Source organism: Erpetoichthys calabaricus, chromosome 4 (genome assembly GCF_900747795.2).
Source record: "Erpetoichthys calabaricus chromosome 4, fErpCal1.3, whole genome shotgun sequence".
NCBI lineage: Eukaryota > Metazoa > Chordata > Cladistia > Polypteriformes > Polypteridae > Erpetoichthys > Erpetoichthys calabaricus.
This window is the reverse complement of record NC_041397.2, coordinates 116,296,068-116,321,517: the sequence shown is the minus strand read 5'-3', so window position 1 is coordinate 116,321,517 and position 25,450 is coordinate 116,296,068. Positions and strand designations below refer to the sequence as shown.

The 25,450-nt window shown below is 38.0% G+C and overlaps 1 protein-coding gene across 13 annotated transcripts in view; it reads left to right on the top strand.

Annotated features, from left to right (window-relative positions):
- Positions 1-25,450, top strand: part of dmd (dystrophin) — a 2,688,357-nt gene that overhangs the window by 1,920,417 nt on the left and 742,490 nt on the right. For all 13 annotated transcript variants that reach the window (XM_051926236.1, XM_051926244.1, XM_051926242.1 and 10 more), the window contains one exon: positions 4,949-5,066. In XM_051926236.1, coding sequence (XP_051782196.1) covers positions 4,949-5,066 — 118 coding nt within the window. The remainder of the gene's footprint in view (positions 1-4,948; positions 5,067-25,450) is intronic.

The following is a 25,450-nucleotide window of genomic DNA, read 5'->3' as shown; positions in this document are numbered from 1 at the left end:
TAATTCTATGGCATTGTTTTTGTGTTACTTAGAAGCAAATGATATTTACAGTGTTGTTCCTCAAAATGCATTAGCATCTGTGTAGCATAACATAAAACTACCAAAAAAATATCCTCATATCCAGTTGATGAGAATCATTTTGGCTGGAGGCTTTCAAATCAGCAACAACTTTGGAAGAGACTTCCAGTACATTGCAGGATGAATTCAGGCACACAAAGCTGTTAACCTAATATACTCACACACATCTTTAGGGATTTAGGAATAAAACCAAGATAACCAGAGCAAAAACCATATAAACATAAGGGGAATGTGTAAACTCCCCATAGACAATAACCAGATAGAGGATTGGAACTCAGTAGGCTGTAACCATGAGATGATATATATTATTTTTTCCCTTTGAGATAGAATGAAAACCAAATTGAATGCACAATGGCTTTGTTGTTGAGCCTGAGAATGTAAACTTTTTCATTTGTTAAGAGTGGAAGCATCATTTCCTTTTTCATTTTGTAACTGCATTTTAAACTTCAACTTAAATAATAATATGCATTCAGTTTGCTGTTTTCATTATATTGTATTAGCAGGTTTCCTTTAGAAGATTCTTTAAAAACACTAAGTACTGTTTTCGTTCCACAACCCAGAGATATGTATGCCTGGTTGATCGGGACTTGTACATTTTCTCAGTGTGAGTGCAGTTCTGCCCAGTGATAGATTTTACTTCATTCGGGGTGAATTTCTAACTTGTGCCTTGTACTGCTTTGATATTCTCTGTTCTTCCATATTGCTATATTGGATTAAGTGGGTTCAGTAAATAATTTGATTAATTGATGGTGTGAGGGTCAGCATGTATGTGCGGGTGTTCTGGGAGACAGGCCCACCAATGGACACCCACAGGGCATGCTGGGAGTTGTACTGCAGTAGAACAACCCTGTTGGGGTTCCTGGGTTCCACCAGGGAGTGCTACGTGGAGCTGTGTTCCACGGGTTTTGGGACTTTCAATGGACCCAGAAATACTTCCATTGGGATACCTCCCAATGGACCCCTGAGCTTGAGATAAAAGGGACTGCCCTGCCACATTCGGTGAGGATGAAGTTGGGAGGAAGGAAGACAAAGCTTGACTGGAGGTGTGGAGGAGAGGAAAAGAAAGAGAGAAGAGGTATTGTGTGTATCAGAAACCCATTGTAAAGGAATTAGTTGTTAAATAAATCATTTATTTGAACCTGGGACTGTGTCTATGTAGTAGTGTCTGAGGTTAGGGAGGCTGCAACACCTCCTACTTGTCACAATGAACAAAGCAGTATGTTTTCCTCCTATTGCTCATTAACATGCAGTCTGGGTTTACTGGTTACACTAAATTAGCACTATGAGTGTCTGTGAGTTTTGGTGCACACAAGTGTTGGGATAGCTCCCAGCTCGCCACAAGCCTAAATTGGATTAATAAGGTTCAGTAAGCAGATGGATACACTTAGCAATAAGATGTCATATTTATTTTAGAAAACTGCTGAAAAGCTTGTGTAACATAGGTTGGTAAAAGTGTGTTTTAGGTCTTTTAGTGAAACTATACTGTATAGCCAGCAGACTTCCCTGAAGGGTTGCCGCCTGAGTGACAGCTACCTATTACAAAAGATAAGGTAGCACTGCATTTTACAAGTTTTTGAAAGATTCATAGTCCATTCTACAATTCCAGGAAAATTCAAGAATGGAGGTGGGGATGTTCAGAGGAGAGACTAAATAGAAGCCTAACACAGAAGACAACATCTTGTCTTTGGTGGATCAGAGAGAAAGTGTGTGACAGTAGGATAGACAACTGGAGATACTGGCTGTGTTACATAATGGGGAAACTGTGCTAGAGTAGCCATGTGTAACTCCCAATGGGTATTTGTTATTTTATGAGGTATTTCACATTTCTTGTAACAGTGGAAAATTACAACTGGGCCATTAGAATTCCCAAAGTATACATGTAGGATTGGTCATTGTTAAATAAATGTGTCTTAACTGCTGTTCAGTGTATGCATTAGTCTTTCCATCTCGGTATTCATTGCAATATCTCAATCCCATAATAAACTCTCATCTGCACAATTTGAAAACTTTCTGTATTACATTTGCCCCTAGCTGCCTTGTTTGAATTACCAATAGATATTTGTACAGCATATATTGTAATTTTTTCCTTTCAGTGTATCAAACCAGTTCAATGAAATGTGTTATTTATTGCATTCTAAACTTCCCCAGAGGTGGCTTTTAATTATATTTCTCTTTAATGTAAATACATTTTTTATTCTAAGCCCACAATTATTTGTGATTATCATTAAACAATTTTTTTGGTTGGTTGGTTGAAACTATTCCCTGTTGTGTCTTCTTCTAAAAGCCCTTGCCAGTTTTTGGTCATGTTTTTTGAAATAATCTTATTATAAATCATGTTTTTTATTCCCTAGTGTGCAGTTGTCTTTTTTGATTTTTTTTTTCTTTCTTAGCTTATATGTGGCTTTTGTTTTGTTAAAAAGGATTTTTCCTTCACATCCATGACATCCAATGTGCAGTGTGTTTTGATGTTGAGTATGCTGACCGTTTATAAATCGATAGCAAGGTTGAAAAGAGAGAATATTCTTTTATTTTTTGATATAGCCTTCTACTCTAACTGCTACATCTTCTTACCTGAATGTGAGATATCTTTTATAAGCAGGCTTTGCCATTTATGCATTGAATTTTAAATCAGTGCAAATACAAATTCTGTTTTTTCCTGTGTTCATCCCTGAAATGTAAAAAGGAAAGGTACAATGTAAAGGTTTTACATTTTTGCTTACCGAACTGAACAACCTTCAGTGTAAAGTACAATTAAGCTTTCCATTATTACTTTTAAACCCTTCGGCACTTACATTCAGGAATTCATGCATTAATCTTTGCAATTCTTAGTCCTAAATCTTGCTACATAAATATTGGTGAATTTATGGTCTATGGGTATTTGAAAACAATTCAGTTAGCAAGCTTTTCAAACAAAGCGGTTATAATCAGAATTACAGAAATGGTGTCAGGATTTACTATTTGATCCTGGGCCCTCTTGTCTCTGTCTGTGGCTATGCAAGTTTAGTTAGGTAGCAGCCATACGATGGAGGTAAATATCTAGCATTACAATACTTTGCAAAAGTCACCATTTTAAGCTGTCCTAGTGCCCAAGTCAGTTATTGAATTCATTGATTCCTGTGCATTTATCATCTTCAGAATTTTCTCCTTTTCAAATCAGCTTGTCCTGAAAGAGATTTTCATGACCAGCTATACTTTATGAGATGTCACTGCCTTGACTTTTTCTTTTTGCGTGTGTCAGGCTGATGAGAAATAGAATGAATCGTCTACAGACAGTGCAGGATTTACGTATAAGCTACACAAGCTATAGCTTAGGGCCTCCGCCTTCTTGGGGGCCCCCAAAACAAATTGTCCGAGTGAGCAATTGTCATATATACTTAAATATACTACAGCATTATTTGTCCCAATCAGGCCCGGCCTTAGGCATAGGCGAAGTAGGCAACCGCCTAGGGCCCCGGATCGACTCCTTGGTCTAATTTTCACACATTTCACAGAGCTTCCAGGGGGGCTCTGCCCCCCTCAGGGGGCCCCTGGACCCCCCTTTCGCCTAGGGCCCCATAATACCTAAGACCGGGCCTGACTACAGACTCAAAAAGAAAGAGCATACAAATACAGAAGGGTTAGTTCTGTTGCATCACAGCCCCAAAGTCCTGAGTCTGAACCCGGGCCCTAGCACTATCCTTGCTGAGTTTGCATATTCTCCCAATGTCTGGACATTTTTTTTTCTTTCTCTTCAGGAACTTTAGTTTTCTTCCTACATCTCAAAGACATGCATGTTAAATATTGGAAACTACAAAATAGCCCCATATGACTCAGTGTTCCTTGAAATGAGCTACTGTCCTGTCCACAACTGTTTCCTTCCACATACCTGGTGCTACAGGCAGCAGATCTGTACCTCACCACCTACAATCCTGAGCTGGATGGAGCAGGTTCTGAACTTGATGGATGGACATTCATCACAGCAATGACATCTATACAGTGGTTCTACAACTATCCCTTTTAGTTTAATGACAGCATTAATCAGGCTTAAAAATATAAGATCTTCTTTCCTACTTTTGAAATTAAAAAATGAATAAAGGTAGCTTAAAGTCTAATTACATCGTGGTATTCAATAGGTATTATTTCTGGTGTTATCATTTTATTAATTTTGTCACCAGAAATAGAGTTGCTCACTTCTGCTGCTGATAACTAATACCTTAACATTTAATGAAGTCGAGAATTGCAGGTGAAGGTGGTGACGGTGCCAGAGTGGTCAGACTAATTTCCTTTGTTTATTTGACAAAAGGTTAGACTCAAGATGAATGATTGTGGACCTTTTACTTTGCATTGCAAATGGTGACCGCACATTATTACGGTTAATGCCTTTGAAGTTAATGGATTTAGGCTTTAATAATGTTGTACAAAACCAGCATGTTTTATCACTTTTGCATTTGCACAGTAGCTTTAAAAAGTAATAATAAAGAGATGCATTTTAATTCACAACTGATTTATGAACACATTACTTTTCCTTTAATGAGCAGATTTTTTATTGCAGCCTGAAATAAATGATGGAGCTGTTTTACAGAACAAAGAAGAATCTGTTAAAAAGCGAGTCAGCAATGCAATATTTTGAAGAAAAAGAAAAAAAAAGAATAAAATAAGTGGTGTCATTTGTTTTACCACCATATCAATAATAGATGCTTTCTGCAAGCAAATTGTTAAACGATTTAATAGATGTTGGAACATGATATGGTATATTATTCTCTGTAGTGCTTGACAAAAAGAGGAGTGGACCATAAAAGAGTTTCTGCAGCTTTACTGAACCTTTATAAATGTTGATGTTACTGAATGACAGCATTTGGTGCCATTAATCTTCCTGTTCTTCCTTTCTTAGGCCACTTTGCACGATTTGGAACAGAGACGTCCTCAGCTAGATGATTTGATCACGGCTGCCCAAAATCTCAAAAATAAGACAAGCAATCAGGAGGCTCGGGCAGTTATCACAGATCGAAGTGAGTAATGTATTTCACTTTCATTACTACTCAGTGCAGAATTCGCTTCCTATTTTCACACGGCCATTATGGACATTCTATTTGGCCAGTCAGTTTTAAATATTTGTTAAACTTACTGTAACTTGGGGTGCAGAATACTATGAACAAGGGTTGAATGTGGTCCTGACTCCATTTTCAGTCTTTGTTTGCCTCTTCCCATTGCTTAGTAGATAATAAAACAGTTATAAACACAGTTTAGTACAATTTAATAGTATGGGAATTTTAAGGGTACTTATTTTTAGTCAAAACACCTTTATTATGTTTCTGTTTATTTTTGTAGCTTTCATCAAACATGAAGGCTAATCAGTAAGATTGACAATACAAGTTTTGAATTAAAAAAATATATACACACAAAGTGTCTGGAGCTGCAAATATATTTTGCAGGATGAGAGTAGGGTCGGCACCACCAATAAGGCAAATTAGGCATCTGGCTAGGGCGCAGATCATAATGGGGGGAAAACCCAGTCGCACGGGTTAGCTACCGAATAGTCGGATGGCGCACTAATAAGCTTGGCCTAGGGCACAAAATAATGTAGCACTGGCACTGGATGAGAGGTGTTAAAAGTGTAAGTTGGCAGGGGAAATATTTGTGGCCTTTACACTTACACTAAATCAACAACAACAGGAACAACTCTGACACCTGGTCATGCAAGTAATTATGTAGTAGAAAGAAAACAGGGATGATTGGGCTGGAACCCTCAGCAAGTTAAATGTATGACTGTAAGTCAAAAAGAAAATGAGTACTGAAAGAATAAGTTTACATATAATTCTTCGACATTGCCTCCTAGATTATTAAACAGACTTTGTCTAATGGTCACATACCTGTTTGCAAAAGTCACCACAAATAGCCAGTCTGTTCAGTCTTTATCTGAGACACTCATCTGGCCATTCTCAAGCGTTTTAATCCTTTTGTAATGAGAAGTGAAGCAAAACTTTTGACGTTGACAATGACCCACTTGAAGGTTTTCAAATGATGTTTCTTTCCTAGAGTATATATAAAAACAGGGAACTCCAGTTCCTGTACTACAACTTACCTGAAGAAGGGGCCTGAGTTTCCTCAAAAGCTTGCATATTATAATGTGTTCAGTTAGCCAATAAAAGGTGTCATTTTGCTTGACTTCTCATTGCATTCATAATGGCTAACGCCGTACATCACCGCACCACTACAATCCTTTTGTAGATACTTCGGTGAAGCAAAGTGTTATTTTGATTCTGTGCTGAATCTTGGATCTCTGTTCCTAATGAATCTGCAGCTCATATAAAACATAACAGCACACTGCTCTTTTTTTGCATACAGAAAAGGAAGTGGTCACGTTAGCATGCAATGTCTTACACCTCCTTTCACATTCAAATATGCTTCCTTATCCCATCACTTCATAATGTATCAGATTGCCTAGATTAAAATCCTAATGTAATAAAACTGTTTATGTACTTAAAAAAATAAATTCTTTTGAAAAAGAAATTAAAAAAAACTTTTATTGATAATATTGGGCTGCAGTTTTTAGCTTACTCTTTAGCCAGAAATGTTCTTAATTACAACCCCAATTCCAATGAAGTTGGGACGTTGTGTAAAACGTAAATAAAAACAGAATACAATGATTTGCAAATCCTTTTCAACCTATATTCAATTGAATACACTACAAAGACAAGATATCGAATGTTCAAACTGATAAACATTATTGTTGTTTTGCAAATCTTCACTCATTTTGAATTTGATGCCTGCAACACGTTCCAAAAAAGCTGCGACGGGGGCATGTTTACTACTGTGTTATATCACCTTTCCTTTTAACAACACTCCATAAGCGTTTGGGAACTGAGGACACTAATTGTTGAAGCTGTGTAGGTAGAATTCTTTCCCATTCTTGCTTGATGTACAACTTCAGTTGCTCTCCATTGTCGTATTTTGAGCTTCATAATGCGCCACACATTTTCAATGGGAGACAGGTCTGGACTGCAGGCAGGCCAGTCTAGTACCCACACTCTTTTACTACGAAGCCACGCTGCTGTAACACATGCAGAATGTGGCTTTGCATTGTCCTGCTGAAATAAGCAGGGACGTCCCTGAAAAAGACGTCGCTTGGATGGCAGCATATGTTGCTCCAAAACCTGTATGTACCTTTCAGCATTAATGGTGCCTTCACAGATGTGCAAGTTACTGTACCCATGCCATGGGCACTAACACACCCCCATATAGTTAGGTCCATAAATATTTGGACAGAGACAACTTTTTTCTAATTTTGGTTCTGTACATTACCACAATGAATTTTAAATGAAACAACTTAGATGCAGTTGAAGTGTAGACTTTCAGCTTTAATTCAGTGGGGTGAACAAAACAATTGCATAAAAATGTGAGGCAACTAAACCATTTTTTTAACACAATCCCTTCATTTCAGGGGTTCAAAAGTAATTAGACAATTGACTCAAAGGCTATTTCATGGGCAGGTGTGGGCAAGTCCATTGTTATGTCATTATCAATTAAGCAGATAAAAGGCCTGGAGTTGATCTGAGGTGTGGTGCTTGCATGTGGAATATTTTGCTGTGAACAGACAACATGCGGTCAAGGGAGCTGTCCGTGCAGGTGAAAGAAGCCATCCTTAAGCTGCGAAAACAGAAAAAACCCATCCGAGAAATTGCTACAATATTAAGAGTGGCAAAATCTACAGTTTGGTACATCCTGAGAAAGAAAGCAAGCACTAGTGAACTCAGCAACACAAAAAGACCTGGACGTCCACGGAAGACAACAGTGGTGGATGATCGCAGAATCATTTCCATGGTGAAGAGAAACCCCTTCACAACAGCCAGCCAAGTGAATAACACTCTCCAGTGGGTAGGCGTATCGATATCCAAGTCTACCATAAAGAGAAGACTGCATGAAAGTAAATACAGAGGGTGCACTGCAAGGTGCAAGCCACTCATAAGCCTCAAGAATAGAAAGGCTAGATTGGACTTTGCTAAAGAACATCTAAAAAAGCCAGCACAGTTCTGGAAAAACATTCTTCGGACAGATGAAACCAAGATCAACCTCTACCAGAATGACTGTGACACAGGACAGAAGCAGCCGAATGAATTCTGAGGTGTTCAGAGACATACTGTCTGCTCAAATCCAGCTAAATGCAGTCATATTGATGGGGCAGCGTTTCATGATACAGATGGACAATGACCCAAAACATACAGCCAAAGCAACCCAGGAGTTTATTAAAGCAAAGAAGTGGAAAATTTGTGAATGGCCAAGTCAGTCACCTGATCTTAACCCAATTGAGCATGCATTTCACTTGTTGAAGACTAAACTTCAGACAGAAAGGCCCACAAACAAACACCAACTGAAAGCTGCTGCAGTAAAGGCCTGGCAGAGCATTAAAAAGGAGGAAACCCAGCATCTGGTGATGTCCATGAGTTCAAGACTTCAGGCTGTCATTGCCAGCAAAGGGTTTTCAACCAAGTATTAGAAATGAACATTTTATTTCCAGTTATTTAATTTGTCCAATTAATTTTGAGCCCCTGAAATGAAGGGATTGTGTTCAAAAAATGCTTTAGTTGCCTCACATTTTTATGCAATCGTTTTGTTCACCCCACTGAATTAAAGCTGAAAGTCTGCACTTCAACTGCATCTGAGTTGTTTCATTTAAAATTAATTATGGTAATGCACAGAACCAAAATTAGAAAAAAGTTGTCTCTTTTCAAATATTTATGGACCTAACTGTACCATCACAGATGCTGGCTTTTGAACTTGCGCTGATAACAATCCTGATGGTCCTTTTCCTCTTTGGCCCGGAGGACACGAAGTCCATGATTTCCAAAAACAATTTGAAATGTGGACTCGTCAGACCACAGCACACTTTTCCACATTGCGTCAGTCCATCTCAGATGAGCTCGGGCCCAGAGAAGCCGGCAGCGTTTCTGGGTGTTGTTGATATATGGCTTTCGCTTTGCATGGTAGAGTTTTAACTTGCACTTGTAGATGTAGGGACGAACTGTGTTAACTGACAATGGTTTTCTGAAGTATTCCTGAGCCCATGTGGTAATATCCTTTACAGAATGATGTCGGTTTTTAATGCAGTGCCGCCTGAGGGATCGAAGGTCACGGGCATCCAGTGTTGGTATTCGGCCTTGCTGCTTACGTGCAGAGATTTCTCCAGATTCTCTGAATCTTTTGATGATATTATGGACAGTAGATGATGAAATCCCTAGATTCCTTGCAATTGTATGTTGAGAAACGTTGTTCTTAAACTGCTGGACTATTTGCCCACGCAGTTGTTCACAAAGTGGTGAATCTCGCCCCATCCTTGCTTGTGAACGACTGAGCCTTTTGGGGATGCTCCTTTTATACCTAATCATGGCAAACACCTGTTTCCAGTTAACCTGTTCACCTGTGGAATGTTCAATACAGGTGTTTTTTGAACATTCCTCAACGTTCCCAGTCTTTTGCTGCCCCTGTCCCAGCTTTTTTGGAACCTGTTGCAGGCATCAAATTCAAAATGAGTGAAGATTTGCAAAACAACAATAAAGTTTATCAGTTTGAACATTCGATATCTTGTCTTCGTAGTGTATTCGATTGAATATAGGTTGAAAAGGATTTGCAAATCATTGTATTCTGTTTTTATTTACGTTTTACACAACGTCCCAACTTCATTGGAATTGGGGTTGTATTTGATCCATATTTGTCCCAAACTTTGATTTCTGTTTGCTAAAACTCTGCCAGTCCAGAAGTGTTTTATTAATGAGAAGATTCAAGGGCAGAAAGAATTTCCTGGCACAAGTGGGGACAGCAGGGAAACCCACTGTGCCTTATGTGACTTCCTGCTATCCATTGCAATGGGCCTGTGACTGGGAGTTACCTTGTCCCATAATTTGCATCTGGGAGTGAGGTTAGGAGTTATAAATGCTAGCTTTCAAGCAAATCAATGTGGTGTCCCTCAAAAGTTCTAATCCTGGGTTTAAAATTACCTTCCAGTCAAGCTGGGAGTTAGGAGTGTTGTATGAAGGAAGACCTTGAGTAGAGGGAGGAAGTGAGGTTAGAGGAAGAAGAAGAATACAAGACTTCTTAAATTTACCATATCTGATAGACTGAATACAACATTTTTTTGTAGAAAGCTTCAGTGTGGTTGTAAGCTTTCTGTGTTTGTTCTTGGCATTTAGTAATATTTGTCTGAAATACTCTTGATCCTTCATTTGGTGTTATCATTTTTGGTGTAATAAACCTTTTGTATTTTTAGCCTTCTTAGCATTTCTATATTTAGGTTTGGGGAGCATCCCCTGTCCTACAGCAGTGTCTATTTGTATGCATATGTACACAAATGTATAGATGAGGGGTTTCCCCTGCTATGTCTACTATACCTGATAAGTGTTCATTAACCATAATTTAATGCATTATTCTGAATAGTAAAATAAGTCTAAAAATAGTGAGCTTCTTTTTGTAAAATGCTAAATGTAAAAGACAAGGAATGACCTTTTACTTATTCTCTGTATGATATGGCTAAGCACTGATAGGTCACTCAAAGTTTCATTAAATACACTATAATTTTCTGCTATTTGTGATTTTTAATTCTCGTGCATTAGTATTGTAGTGTTCTTTCATTGAACTTTTATTAATCTTCTTTGGCAAAATAAAAGTCTACAAATGAAAGGATCTAGAAAGGAATTGTTCTTTTCTAAAAATATTACCAGTACTGCAGCATTCCCCTGTGACATATCAGAAAATGTTGAGTTGTATTCTTTAGTGTTAAGGAAAGCAGAACTCAGCATATTCCAGGCATTTTGCATTTATTTTAGTGCTTTAAATGAAATACCTGGTCAGCACTAGAGAGATCAGGAAACAGCACAATGTGCAATTAAAGTCACAGTCAAATAAACACTATATTAAAAACAGAAGAAAAAAATGAGAATTCCTATTGTAATTAGTATTTCCAGTAAGCAGATTTTTATACAGCACTCTGAAAAGATTAGCTCATCCAACAAATATTTAACATAAATCAGATTTCTTGTACTCTTCCTGTTTATGCTGTCATAACATCATTTATGTAGTATTAAATATAGCATACACTGGAAAACACATTGATTGAGAGAAAAATAAGTTTCCCTCTTTAGGTTTATAAGATATAAAACTAATAACATTTTCAGGACAGATAATAAATAAGGAATTTGAATTTGGTCTGGTTCTGATTTTGTGCCTTTTCTTTATGCACACTTCCAATTTCCTAATTCAGTATTCAGACTCGGTTTGCATCAATCTCATTCTTTTCTGTGACGTTTTTAATCAATCGCCCTGCTGTCTTTGAAGAGTTACCTAGTCTGGCAAGTAGTCATATCTTAATAACACCAATCTTTAAATGAAACACACTCCTGTTCCTGCATTGCAGATACACTAGTATCTGTAGCCCAGGATGCTTTTCAGTAGCAGGGATTTGTACTCTTCTCTGGCATGATGGTAAGGTAAATGAAGCACAATACAAAGAAATACTGTTTAAAAACTTATACATGTGGTAGAGAGTTTCAAGAGAAAAAATGACAGACAACGACAGAGTAAAATTCTAATGTAGTAGCACTTTGCAATCAGAATAGACATTATCCAGTCAAAAACTGAATGTGTAGCATTGCATTCAATTGCATTTGATTTCTTATAGAAACTTATTGAGTTGTTTTACAAATTTCACCTTTATACTAATCTGGGCTTCTACTTTTATATGTAAACTAGACATTAAGCCCGTTACAAACGGACGCTAGAACAGTAGTCCATAAACATTAGTAGGAACAGTCTATATTAAATGGCAAGGGACCTTTTACCTCATTAAATTTTTTCCGTAAAATGCCTGTAATTTTCTCTGACAGTAATACTGGCTTTGCTGTCCGTAATATGCGTTTAAATTTCTGTCACAACAGTGGGCAATCAGCAGATTCTCCCCAGCAACTGATGTAATGTGCGTGAAAATAAATCTACTTTTATTTACACTTTACCGGGCCAAGCTTCTTAATCGCAAATCTGACATCCTCAGAGTGAACACTTGCACAACAATGGGGAAGCTGGTCTCAGTGTCTCAGTACCTGATTGGATTTTTCATGTTTTCTGTTTTAGGTCTTACCTCATTTACCAAAATCCGATTGCATCTGCCGCGTGATATTTTATAGGTCCCGCCCTCTCTATCTTGTGTGACGCGTCAGGCGGCCATTGAAGCATCTGCTTTGAAGCATCGCACCATGCGCGTGCATGCGCACCTCACCAGAAGACACACACACACGGACACTGGACACACAGGGGTTTTATTACAGAGGATATAGGCAAAGTTTAATTAATTGTAAATTTGTAAACATTCGTGCTTCTGTACTATTCCAATTTAGGATCACTTTCAACACGTTAGAGTGGTAATTCCAACTGTAACCAAGATGTCAGAACTGCTGTGCATTATTGTTTGTCACACAGCTTGAATAATTTTGTCTGGAGAAACAGTCAAGTTTTGATGCATCATGAGGTGTTAAACTGAGGCATATCCAAAATATTTCCTGGATGTTATAATTTTCATATGTAGTTCAGTAAATTACCAATACATGGGAGGAACGATTAAAAAATTACAGTAATTCATGTGTTAGGCCTGATGTGAATATTTTTACAATTAAAGGATACGTTTTGGTGTTTTCAAATTGAGGTTGTTTCTTCAAAATCTAAATAAAAACTAACATACTCACAAAATACTAATCTGGGGTGGATTTAGTTAGAGAAATAAAGCACATAATGGGGGTTAAACACACTCAGTAAACACTACAAACAAAAATAAAATAGTCCTATTCCAATGGGCAGTAATTTTACTAAATTTTACTAAATGCATGACCATTTTCCCACCAATGTTCAGCACCAGTAGCCAATCCCCACCTGTGCCCCTTGCACTAATTTTGTGTATTCTTCCTCTTGCCACCACTTTCTCCCTCGACTCCAAACTTGTCTAATACTGAGAATGGAACCTGAAAATCTGTCTGGACATAACTTCTGGGGTCATAAATGCCCTATGGAATTCGTTATGCTATCCCTCTAAAACTTCATTCTTTTGTCCACGCAGTTCTATGTCCTAGTCCGCTCTGAAATGGTCAGTTAGCCCTCCAGAAGTGTGTCTAATATAATACATAACAGGATCCCATATAAGCAATGTTCCCATTGTCCTTCTGTTATTTTTGTGCAGCCATAATGTCTACTTTCAAGTCTCTTTGTATTGTCAAGGTATATAATATACCTCAGTAAGGATGTGTCCAATAAACTGGAGATGCGATTGTAAGTGAACTTTCCATCAGGGCACCTAATGGCCTCAGTCCTGTGCCTGTCCTAGATGGACTAACCTGGGTTACAGTCTCAGTCCTGACAAAATCTTACTTTACAAAATCTGAGCTCGTTGCACAGAGATACTTTCATTAACATAAGTAAAAATATTGCAGGTGCCAATTTCTCTACAGCAGTAAGCAGATTTTGCTCCTCATTTACAAAACAACTGCAAATCTTTTGACACTGGGTTTTCAAGCCTTTAGCTAATATTTGTTAAAGGACGTCTAAGTTAATCAAATAACACTTTCACTTGTCCCATTTATTTTATGATAAATTGATCACAAGCTAGTTCACAAGCTTCTTTTCCTTTTACCTTAAAATGTTATTCTTTATTGCTTGTTAACTTCCCAGATAAACACTCAACTGCATGTTAAATATACTGTCAGCCATTTTAAGCAAACGCATCTGCTGAATAAATAATGATAATGACACTCACTGATCATTACGATGTGACATTTAGTACATTCAGGTATTTCATTTGTTAAACAACTAGACTGCAAGTGCCCCAGTTTATCCAGAAAAGAAATGTGCTGTGACATTTTTCTGGCCATGGGAGCAAAAACAAACGTAACATAAGAAAAATTGACTAAAAGTTGTGTTTAACATAGCTAAGCAATCTTATGTGATTGTGTCTGGGTTTGTTCTGTGCACTACAGGTAAAAGAGAGTACAAAGTTTGACCTGTTCTCCTTCATAATTTGACTTTGAATCTGATATACACCTTTTTAAAAATGGTGGTTTTTCTTCAGATATTACAGTCATTTAAAAGATGACACTTTCATGTGTTTTTTTAAATAACAATGCACAAGTCATAAGTAGTCTAATGCTTTATAGAAGTACTGCAAGTCTCAGCCAATTAACAATTGGCATCCTAATTATTATAATACACGATCCACCACAATTTAAATCTTTATTTAAATACTAGCTGAAATACCTAGTGTTGCCTGGGAGGAAAACAAAGTGTTTTTTTTTTTAAATTGTTTGAGAAAAATATAATTAAAAAAAACACAACTTTAAAAATAAAAATAAATCAACAAGCAATAAAGACTCACTAATATGCTTGTCTTGCGGTTTTGTATGTATGTTATCATCCAGTTGACGCTCGGAACCGGCCAACTCTATCTAATTTCAAAAGCAACAGGGGCGCGGTGGTGCTCAGACACACAGAATGCTGGCAAGTCACCTTCAGTTCGCCCTGATGCTGGAACATACATACATACACACACACATACATTGACTTTTATATATAGAGATTTTAGAACAAATGCATTTTTATGAACATTCAAATTTGAATTTTTAGTTAATTTAATTACACTAGTGTAATACATTACACTATATTATTATGACATCACATTCACTATTTAGAAATCGAATATATCAAATAAGGGGCGGCACAGTGGCGCAGTGGGTAACACTGCTGCCCCGCAGTTAGGAGACCCGGGTTTGGCTTCCCGGGTCCTCCCTGCGTGAAGTTTGCATGTTCGCCCCGTGTCTGCGTGGGTTTCCTCCGGGTACTTCGGTTTTCTCTCACAGTCCATAGACATGCAGGTTTGATTCATTGGTGATCCTAAATTGTCCCTAGTGTGTGCTTGGTGTGTGTGGGGGTGTGTGTGTGCGCCCTGCGGTGGGCTAGCACCCTGCCCAGTGTTGGCTGGGATTGGCTTCAGCAGACCCCCGTGATCCTGTAGTTAGGATATAGCGGGTTGGATAATGGATGGATATATCAAATATTGTATTACTCATATAATTAAATATGCAGACTTATTTCTGGCTGGATTGCAATGATGAATGTTTCTTTTCTGGATGTGTTGTCCCTGACTCTCTAAGTAAGATCGGGGGAGGGGTGATGTTAGAGCGCCTGCGCTTATTCAGTGCAGCTGGGACAACGCACATGTTGTTCTTTTTTTCTTTCAGTACACGTGGCTTCCCTGTTTATTTATATATCTAGTGACTTCTCTGCCTGTCTGTCTCTCTATTACGCAGTGCTCTGTCTGTCTGTGTGTTATGGATCTTAAAAATAAGTTATAAGGACAGTTGTTCCTGTTAATTGCAGTCTCAATTGTTAAAAAAATATTTGAAAAGGAGCATCCCACATGAAAATATAACGATCTCAGTAACTGACAGTGCATACCAATGTATAAATTTTATGTCCGTTTGAGGTTTAAAAGAAAAGAAAAAAAAAGCAACACTTCATACCCAGCGGGGAATCGAACTCAGGTCTGTGAGGCAAGGAAAAGCTGCTCTGCGCTAAGAGCGCAAATCTTAACGTGCTACACCACAGAAGCTGTTGAATCATTCTTGAAGCTTTTGTGAAAGTGTTTATTTGATCTTTGGAACTCGGGCTTTATATATTCTATAGTTTATGCCTACTACATTTTGTAACATTTATTACTAAAATAATGAAAAAGTTTCTGTTTTAACAATGTGTTTACACAGATTACTTTAGAATAATGATCTCTTATTTCCACTGTAAAACTCCACTTCACTCCCACATAATCAATCAAGGCGTGAGCTGGGAAAACTTCGCTCACGTTCTAAGTCGGTGGGGGGATGGAATAGCCGGCTGCTGGCAGCTTGTCTTTTATCAGCACATTTAGAGGACAAAGGATGCTGGCGGAGAGGTGTGAACGGATTTAAGATGCGATTTAAGGTGGGCCGGATATACAAGTTTTTTCGTAGGCTCTGGTAATTCTAGTGTTAAAGTCTCTGTGGAAGTTCATCACTCCATGTTAGTACTCTTTGTTTGGTAATGTTGCTGGCTGTAACTCTGCAACAGTCCATCCAATGATATCACATATGCTGAAATCTAAATTTGGAGATTGTTTACTCTTATGTTTTTCTTATGATGGAATTTTCAAATGTCAGTCTTTCTGGCAAGAACAGCAGCATGGCTGATGTTGCTGTATGTATGCCCAGATATTACCCTTCACTTAGAATAACATACTCTTTGACATTTCTTATAATTTGAGGATGTCACACACGAAATGCCACCAGATTGCTTTATGTAATGTCCAAATGCAAAAAAACACACATATAGTATGTTCTTCTACAGTATGTGCTGCTTCAAATTGGCACATTCTCTGCCTTACTTCTAAACATTTATTGGTTTTGGCAAATGCATTACTAATATGGAGTTTTTAAAGGCTATTAAAAATAATTTTCCTTGTGAACAGAATTCTCGCCTACCATCTAAAAATAAGGCAACGATATATACAGTATTTTCAAAAAGGGGAAGGCTGCCTTTAAAATTCCACTTGTTTTTTTCCTGGATTTTTGCATATGTGCATCTAAAAGAATGCTGCAAATGGTAGTGCATGTGTAGATTTCCTTTCATTTCTATTTGATTGTAGTAAATAATTGTTTGACTCTGTCAGACATTGATTCCCGTTTATGGTGTCACAACATGGTAATGAAATGAGACGTCAAGTTTTTGTTGTTGCTTTGTTTGTTTGTAGTTTTTGTAGCAGCACTTTTTTTTTTTTTTTTTAAATGAATAAAAATATTTAAAAGCTGAACTCAAGTGGCTGTCAAAAGAATGAAAAGAAGTGAAGACAGAGGATATCACTCAGGTCATTTCAGCAGCTTGTTACTGTCATGATTGTCACTTGTAATGCCTTTTTAGCTTCAAGTCTTTTTGCTATATTATGTTAAATCTTTCCTCATGAAAGTCAGCAGAAAAAGATCAAGAGATGAGTCTAAAATAACTGGTAAATTCAACGGCTGGGTTTGCATTTCTGCAAAAGTCAGTCAGTCATTTAAAAGAATCTTAAAATATGTCTTATCAGAATAAAACATTTAGAAATTCAGCCCAGATGCCATGTTCAGCAACATAGGAAAGCTTGGGAAAAGTTTAGTGCTCTTGGTTATGCATTTAATGCCTGACATTGTCCAAACCCTGCTAGGTGGAGCAGGCGAGATGGGAAGCTACCTTAACAGCACTGAACCATTTTGTTAAGTAAAGATCAGTAATGTATGATTTCATTAAGCTCTAGTCTTAATGAAGTCGGAGGTTACCGTTATAATGTATTTATATATACTTGTAAAATGAAAATACATCACGGTGTAATCAATGTGCATATTCTTTTCAGATTGAACCTTGTTTAGAATGCTTCTGTTGGCCCAAATTCATAAGTTGCTAGTTCCACTATAGTTATATTTCTTTTCATAAGGACCATTTTAGTCCTCTGAAGGAATTCCAAAATATCTGTACAGAGCAAAATAATAAAATAAGAAGAAACATATAGTGAACATTTACATGCATTTTAAGGCACAGATTTTTGAAAAATATGTGTACTGTATAGAGTATACAGTAAAAAAATAAAACAAGATTGACACTAAAGGAAACTATTCAAAAACAAGCAAGGCAAATTAGACTTTAATGCTTTAATTGCCTTTCAAAACAGCTTTGTGAACATGAAGAAAAATTATATAAAGACAAAACAATCAAAATGTACATATACATTGACTAAATAGAGCCATACAATACAGGCTGCTAAAAAAAGCTTTCAGACTTGTCACACTACTGAAATGAAGTGATCTCAAGAGCATACATGTTGTGGCAAGCGGCTGGGGGCAGTACCCAGCCGGGACGCCCGGAAAGACCGAAGGAGGGATTACGCCTCCTCCGGACCACAAGGGGGCGACCACCCTGGTGACTATGGGGACCACGGGAAAGGAGAATAGAAGCTCAACCCTATAGGGGCCCATGGTCACTGCCAGGGGGCGCCCAAATGCCTGGAGAGCCCTGGCCCTCAGCACTTCCGCCACACCCGGAAGTACTGGGGGGACAAAGACCATGGAGTGCTTCCGGGTGCACAGCTGTCACTTCAACCACACCAGGGAGTGCCAGCAGAAGCTCATTGGAAGGAACCTGGAGCATGTCCGGGTGAATATAAAAGGGGCCGCCTCTCTCCATTCGAAGGCTGGAGTCGGGTGGAAGAGGACGGAGCTCAGAGGAGAGGAGTGGAGGTGGTCAGGAAGACAGAAAGGCATTGTGAGAGGCCAGGACTTGAGGGTCATTGGTGCTGGGGCACTGGTTTATGTGCACTGTAAATAGGACAAATAGGAATAAACGTGTGTTGGTTGTTGAACCTTCGGTGTCCGCCTGTCTGTGTCAGGGCCAGCTTCCATAATGTCAATTTTCAAAATCATCTTTCTACAGAAATTGATGTTTGTGGATAATTTTAAAAAGTATATTCTAATGAAGAAATATCCTAATTGTTCCAAACAAAACAACTTCCATTTCATTGCTTTCTAACCTTGAAAACATTGCAAATATGCAACATTTCAACATGCATATATCAGAAGATGCAAAAATAATACTTATTGTTGCAGACTTATAATTTTAGTTATACATAAAGTTTTTTCCTACTTTTGTAAAACTTCTTTGCTGCCGCCTTTCCTTTGGTGCCCTAAAAACATGTGCTTATTTTCCTTAATGGTTAATGTAGGGTTATCTTATTGTTATTATAAACTGCGGAAAGTATCTGCATACAAACATTAAATCAAATTTATTTTCTATTGGCAGTACAAAATAACTGTCATTGGCTTTGTAGTACTTTATTTCCTAATTTTTCACATCTCTCCATTATTTTTAGTTGCTCAGTAATTTAACGTTTTTAAAATGCATATATAAGCATTTTACAGTAAGTGTATTGAAAGTGCAATAACTGAGATTAACCCCTTCAAAAATTGATAGTTTTAAGTTTCGACGAGAAAAAAATGTAATGCTGTTTCATTGCTTCATACACCATAAGAAATAAAATGTAACAATCTGAGGTATTACTTAGGAGGAACTGAGTTTATTAGTCCTTGAAGGAACCGTTTATTGTCCTTTTAAGAAAGACCCTTAATCAACTCCAGTGTTAGGCTTGGAAGACTCTGCTCTTCCTCTTCAAGGTCAGTCGCTGTCCTCACGAGCCTTCACGCCACACCAGACGCCATCTTTACTTAATAAGTCTGAGTCAAACAGTCTGACCTGCTGTGCTATTCATCACACTGATTTTGCCCTCCTGACTGCAGAGACTCACCTGTCCCATCCCTCACAGATCAAGTCACTAAAATAAAAAGAAAAAAATACAGATTTTAACAAAAGTAGCCAGATCACCCCTGTTGATGATTGTTATTGTAGCATGCATTTTCTGCAGTACACATGTGTTGATATACTGTAAATTCAATTGCTGAAGCAAACACACTATCAGTTTTAGGACATGTAGGCTATATACTACTTAATCACATGCAAACTCTCAAATTTAGCTATAACAAGTTGAAGCCTGTGTAGTCTTTCATCTCCAAAAAGTTGTGCCAGCGTAAGCTGCACTGTGTTCAAAGGACAAATAACCAAGGTGGCTTCCTGATGTCTTTAACCGTAGTAGAAATGATACACAAAAATTTCAGCCCCTTGAAAATTTGTACCGGTGCCTTGTTTCTACTTGCGTAGTGCCCACCACTAACTGCAGATTAATTTAATCAAAACTTGCTCAAGCTGCCCTGCCTAGAAAAAATACCTCAAGACAGAGCACCTTTCTCTGCTTCCTTCCTTCCTGTTTGTATCAACTCACCAATCAGAATGAATGGAATAGCAATCTGTATAATACTCCAAAAGTGCTAGGCTCACTTGTTAAGCATGATTCACATACTAGGCCATGCACAAAGACATTTTCTATAAGATACTAATATAGTTGCACAACACCACTTTTCCTGGTTCTTATTGTATGCACATTTTACTTTTAAATGTATTTGCAAGTTTTTAACTGATTCTTAGGCATGCTTATATACAATAACAGTTTTCTCCAAATCCATACCAGAAGAAGAATTTCATCCAATCTGTTGGATCAACTGTTATAGACAGTTATTACTACAATAGACCAATATTTTTAAAATTTGTCAGACTTGCTACAAAGTGATTCAATTGTGGCCTTACAAAGTGATTTGTAACAGATTCCCATCCAATTTCCCCTGACAGAGAAACTTCTTGGCAAGGCCAGTTGCCAGAGTAAAGGAAATGTGAAATCTGTGGCATTTCAAAATAAACTTATAAACTCCTACTTGAAGTGAACTGTGTGTGTTTAGTAATAAACCAATAGTATCTGCCGTTTTGGACCACTTCTGCAGTGGTGGAGATGTATTGTAGGATTTGCCTCATAATTCTAGTATTCAATGTCAGAATGCATAAGAATCCAACTGATTTTATTTTGAAAAGCTATAAGCATTTTCCATAATTAAAGTAAAAGTATCTTTTTTATTTAATCTTATGGAGTCATACTTGGATTACTTGCAGCTTATATGTCATAAGACTACCATAAATATTGGAAAGCATCATTGTATAACACACGTAGATAGTCTAAAATATCAGCAATTGCTACGTATCTGTAAGCAAAAACCACTCATGCTATGCAATATGACTTCTTTAATCGGAATCCCCCTCATATCCTGCCTCTAGCATGCATTCAGTAACAAAAGAAGATTGTTTTTGAATATAAATAAATCATTTTTAAACATGTAAGAAAATATTATGACTTGCTCCCAGGCATAGAATGAAGCATTAGCCATAGTGCCTCTTAACTAAAAGGCTTTTGTGCAACATAATACCATTCACATCAGCTTATATGTGTCCTTAGCCAACTATTGTCATCACATATTGCAATTTTCACGCTGAATACATAACTACTGTTTAATTTCAACAGGTATTTATCTGCTGATAATTATAGTTTTGCTTGCTGTTAGACTATATTTCAGTTTGCGGCTTACAGTGTGCAGAAATATTAAAATGCTGATTCTGCTTCTTTGGAAGCTTTTTCAATGAACACATTCAGGGACATAAGTAAAATCCTGCTTGTGGCCAAACAGTGAGGTAATATTTAGTTTTTGCTGGTTGGCAAGCTTCTACATGCAATCTCTTTCTAGACAGCTAAATGTGAGCAAAACATTTTAAAGTGGCAACATTCAAATGGAAATGTCTGCTAATTTGTGCGTCTTATTAAATATTCTTCATTCTCTTACTTTATAGCAGCATTTAAATATGATCATTAAATAACCATCAATTTTTTAGTCCCAAGTCAGTGTTGAATAAGTGCCGTAAGCTGCTGTGCTGTAAGTGGCAGCATGGTTCTTAGGTTTGAATTTTTGTCCCTGTCTCTATCTATGTGGAGTATGTACATATTCTCCCAAGTTTGTGTGACATTTTCTCCACATATCTTATTTTCTTTCTCCACTCCAAGCACAAATATGATTGGCATCTCTTTTCCACCTTCCAAAAAGTGAACAGAGGTGTCTGGGTAGTTGACTGGCACAATGTTCAGGAATGACTCCTATCATGTTGCTGTGACATACTCCAGCCCAGCAACTCTAAACTGTGTTAAATAAGTTAAAAACCTGATGGATAAATGCATATTCACAAAACACATATGTACAACATTCAGTATATTAACCTTATCCAAAAGCTCTTTAGACTTTAACATGTTTTTTCCAAAATGTTTTGTCTTGATTCTCCCAATCCATAGCAAAGATCTAGTGATTCTAGAAATGTATGTGCGTCTTGGGAACTGCACGTCTGACATTGTGGTCAGCAACACAGGAGCGCCACAAGGGACTGTACTTTCTCCGGTCCTGTTCAGCCTATATACATCGGACTTCCAATACAACTCGGAGTCCTGCCATGTGCAAAAGTTCGTTGATGACACTGCTATCGTGGGCTGTATCAGGAATGGGCTGGAGGAGGAGTATAGGGACCTAATCAATGACTTTGTTAAATGGTCCGACTCAAACCACCTACACCTGAACACCAGCAAAACCAAGGAGCTGGTGGTGGATTTTAGGAGGCCCAGACCCCTCATAGACCCAGTGATCATCAAAGGTGACTGTGTGCAGATGGTGCAGACCTATAAATATCTGGGAGTGCAGCTGGATGATAAATTAGACTGGACTGCCAATACTGATGCGCTGTGCAAGAAAGGACAAAGCCGGTTATACTTCCTTAGAAGGCTGGCTTCCTTCAACATCTGCAATAAGATGCTGCAGATGTTCTATCAAACAGTTGTGGCGAGCGCCCTCTTCTACGCAGTGGTGTGCTGGGGAGGCAGCATTAAGAGGAAAGACGCCTCACGCCTGGACAAACTGGTGAGGAAGGCAGGCTCTATTGTTGGCATGGAGCTGGACAGTTTAACATCTGTTGCAGAGCGAAGGGCGCTCAGAAGGCTCCTATCAATTATGGAGAATCCACTGCATCCACTTAATAGTATCATCTCCAGACAGAAGAGCAGCTTCAGCGACAGACTGCTGTTACTGTCCTGCTCCACAGACAGATTGAGGAGATCGTTCCTCCCCCAAACTATGCGACTCTTTAATTCCACCAGGGGGGGTAAACGTTAATATTTAACATTATACATAGTTATTGTCTGTTTTTTTCACCTGTATTATTATCATTCTTTAATTTAATATTATTTATTGTATCAGTATGCTGCTGCTGAAGAATGTGAATTTCCCATTGGGATTAATAAAGTATCTATCTATCTATCTAAATAAAATATTTTCTGTTATAATCAGCAGTGGTTTTACTTATTCTAGTGTTATGTGTGCAAAGACTCATAATGTCTAACTGGAAGCAGAGTCCAGTAATCTCACATTATTGTCTTTTGATACTCATTTTTATTTACTGACCTTTTCAGTGGCCCATTTGTTTCAAGCTGCCCCGCGTAGTTGAGCTCTGAACTGGTCTAACCTCTGTACATTCTTCTCTTGCTATTGTGCATTGTCTCCAAATATTCCCTTTTGCTGTTTATTTGACTGACATTTCTAAATTGCCCCTATGTGAGTGTGGGCGAGCCTCTATCTGCATTTGCTATGTGATGGACTTAGCATTCCAACTAGGACAGGTTGGCCTCTGCTTTGAATGTGAATTAAATATCTGCAAATCCTTGGTGAAGCTAACAGTAAACAGGTGAAGGGCAAACTGTTTTCTTTTTTTAAATAACTGAATTCAATTCAGTTCAATTAATTGTCACTTTACCTTACAGTACTGTGAAAGGTGTTAGTTGCTAGTTCACATGATGCAGAAATATATAATACATGATAAGTAAAAGGACACAGTAACCAAAAATATTAAACAAAGTAAAAGCTATGAAAAAGCAATAAATATTTGAGTTATCAAATTAAATGTACCAAAATGAGTATCCAATATATACATACTACATATGCCAAATAAAACAAATAATAATTCATACATTAAAAGTAACTGAACTACAAATGGTTAATAACACCAAATCACTAAGTATATCTTGAGGAGTTAGATTTTTTATCCTTTTTTAACTTGTGTTAATTATATAACAAAAGCTTTCACCTTTATGGATCCTCTGTAATTTATCTTTATTTTGTGTGTGTGTCACAAAAGATTTTCTCAACAAACCACCTTTTAGATGCCCATGAATATAAAGATACAGTGCAGTACCCCTCCTCATTTTTGACATTTTTGCCAATTTTGGCAGACAGCACTGCTACATGGAGTTTGCACTTTATCCCTATGTGTGCCTTAGTTTCTCTGAATATTCCAGTTTTGCCCCTGAAAGACATACAGATAAGATTGATTTGTGACTCAAAGTGAAACCTATATGAATCTGAAGGTAATGGATTGACATTCCATCCATGGATTCTACTTCCCCAACACTGCCACAAAAAGCTCCAACCACTCATTAGACATATATAAATGAAAAGACCTGTGTGTGTCTATGGAGCAGTGTGCCCTGCTGATGCTGCACCACAGCCACTAGATGCTGCATTCATGCACTTTTAAATTGTTTCATCGTTTGCATGCACCTCAGTTCTCAGTACGAAAGACGTTTGTATTAGTGTGTATGGAGCAGCCCACTCTGCTCACACTCAACCACAGTCACTGGAGTTGGTGTGAGTTCTATGGAAGATGTACTGTACAAGCTTATACAAGTGTGACTTGCACTTGGTGAGATGGCACATGCATGCACTTTTACATTTTTTTGGTGCTTGCATGCACCTCACTTCTCATTCAACACAAGAAGACAAACTGAGATTTGTGGTACATGCACGTGGTACATTCACACAATGAGCTACAATACAATACAATACAATTTATTTTTGTATAGCCCAAAATCACACAAGAAGTGCCGCAATGGGCTTTAACAGGCCCTGCCTCTTGACAGCCCCCCAGCCTTGACTCTCTAAGAAGACAAGGAAAAACTCCCAAAAAAAACCCTTGTAGGGAAAAAATGGAGGAAACCTTGGGAATGGCATTTCAAAGAGAGACCCTTTCCAGGTAGGTTGGGAATGCAGTGGGTGTCAAAAACAAGGGGGTCAATACTATACAATACACAGCACAGAACAAGTCCTCAATGCAGTATAAAAATAAAAAATGTACAAGGATTTGTTTAGAGTCCTGGAGACCTCAGCCATCAAGCTGCCTCCCCCATTTGGCCATTCCATAGCTGAAACAGCGCTGGGTCAGCCAATCCGATGAAAGGACCCCTCTACTCCACAATTCCTGCGATCCTCCATCAGGGATGACTTTACCTTAGGCAGGCAAAACAACTTGGCAGGTGGGCCGTGGCACCAAGTGCCACATTTGAGTACCGAGAAGAGAAACAGAATAAGTGAGGGTTAGTAACAAATTATAAAGATCATGTTACTTATGTTTTAGTGCTAATGACTAACAACAGAGATGTAGTCTGTACAGTTAATCAGCAGCTCTAGTCAGGATATGCTAAACTGAATTAGTGAGTCTTCAGCCTGGATTTGAAACTGAGATCGAAGGGGCATCTCTTATAGTAGCAGGCAGACCATTCCACAGTTTAGGGGCCCTGTAACTAAAAGCTCGACCTCACACTGTTACTTTATTAATCCTTGGAATCATAAGCAGACCAGCATCTTGAGATCTTAATGTGCTCTCTGGCTTGTAAGTCAGATAAGTTCAGACAAGTAAGCCGGACCTTGGCCATTTAATGCTTTATATGTTAAAAGGAGGATTTTGAAATCTGCCCTAATCTGCCTTAAACTTAAACTAAGCCAGTGTAAGGATTTAA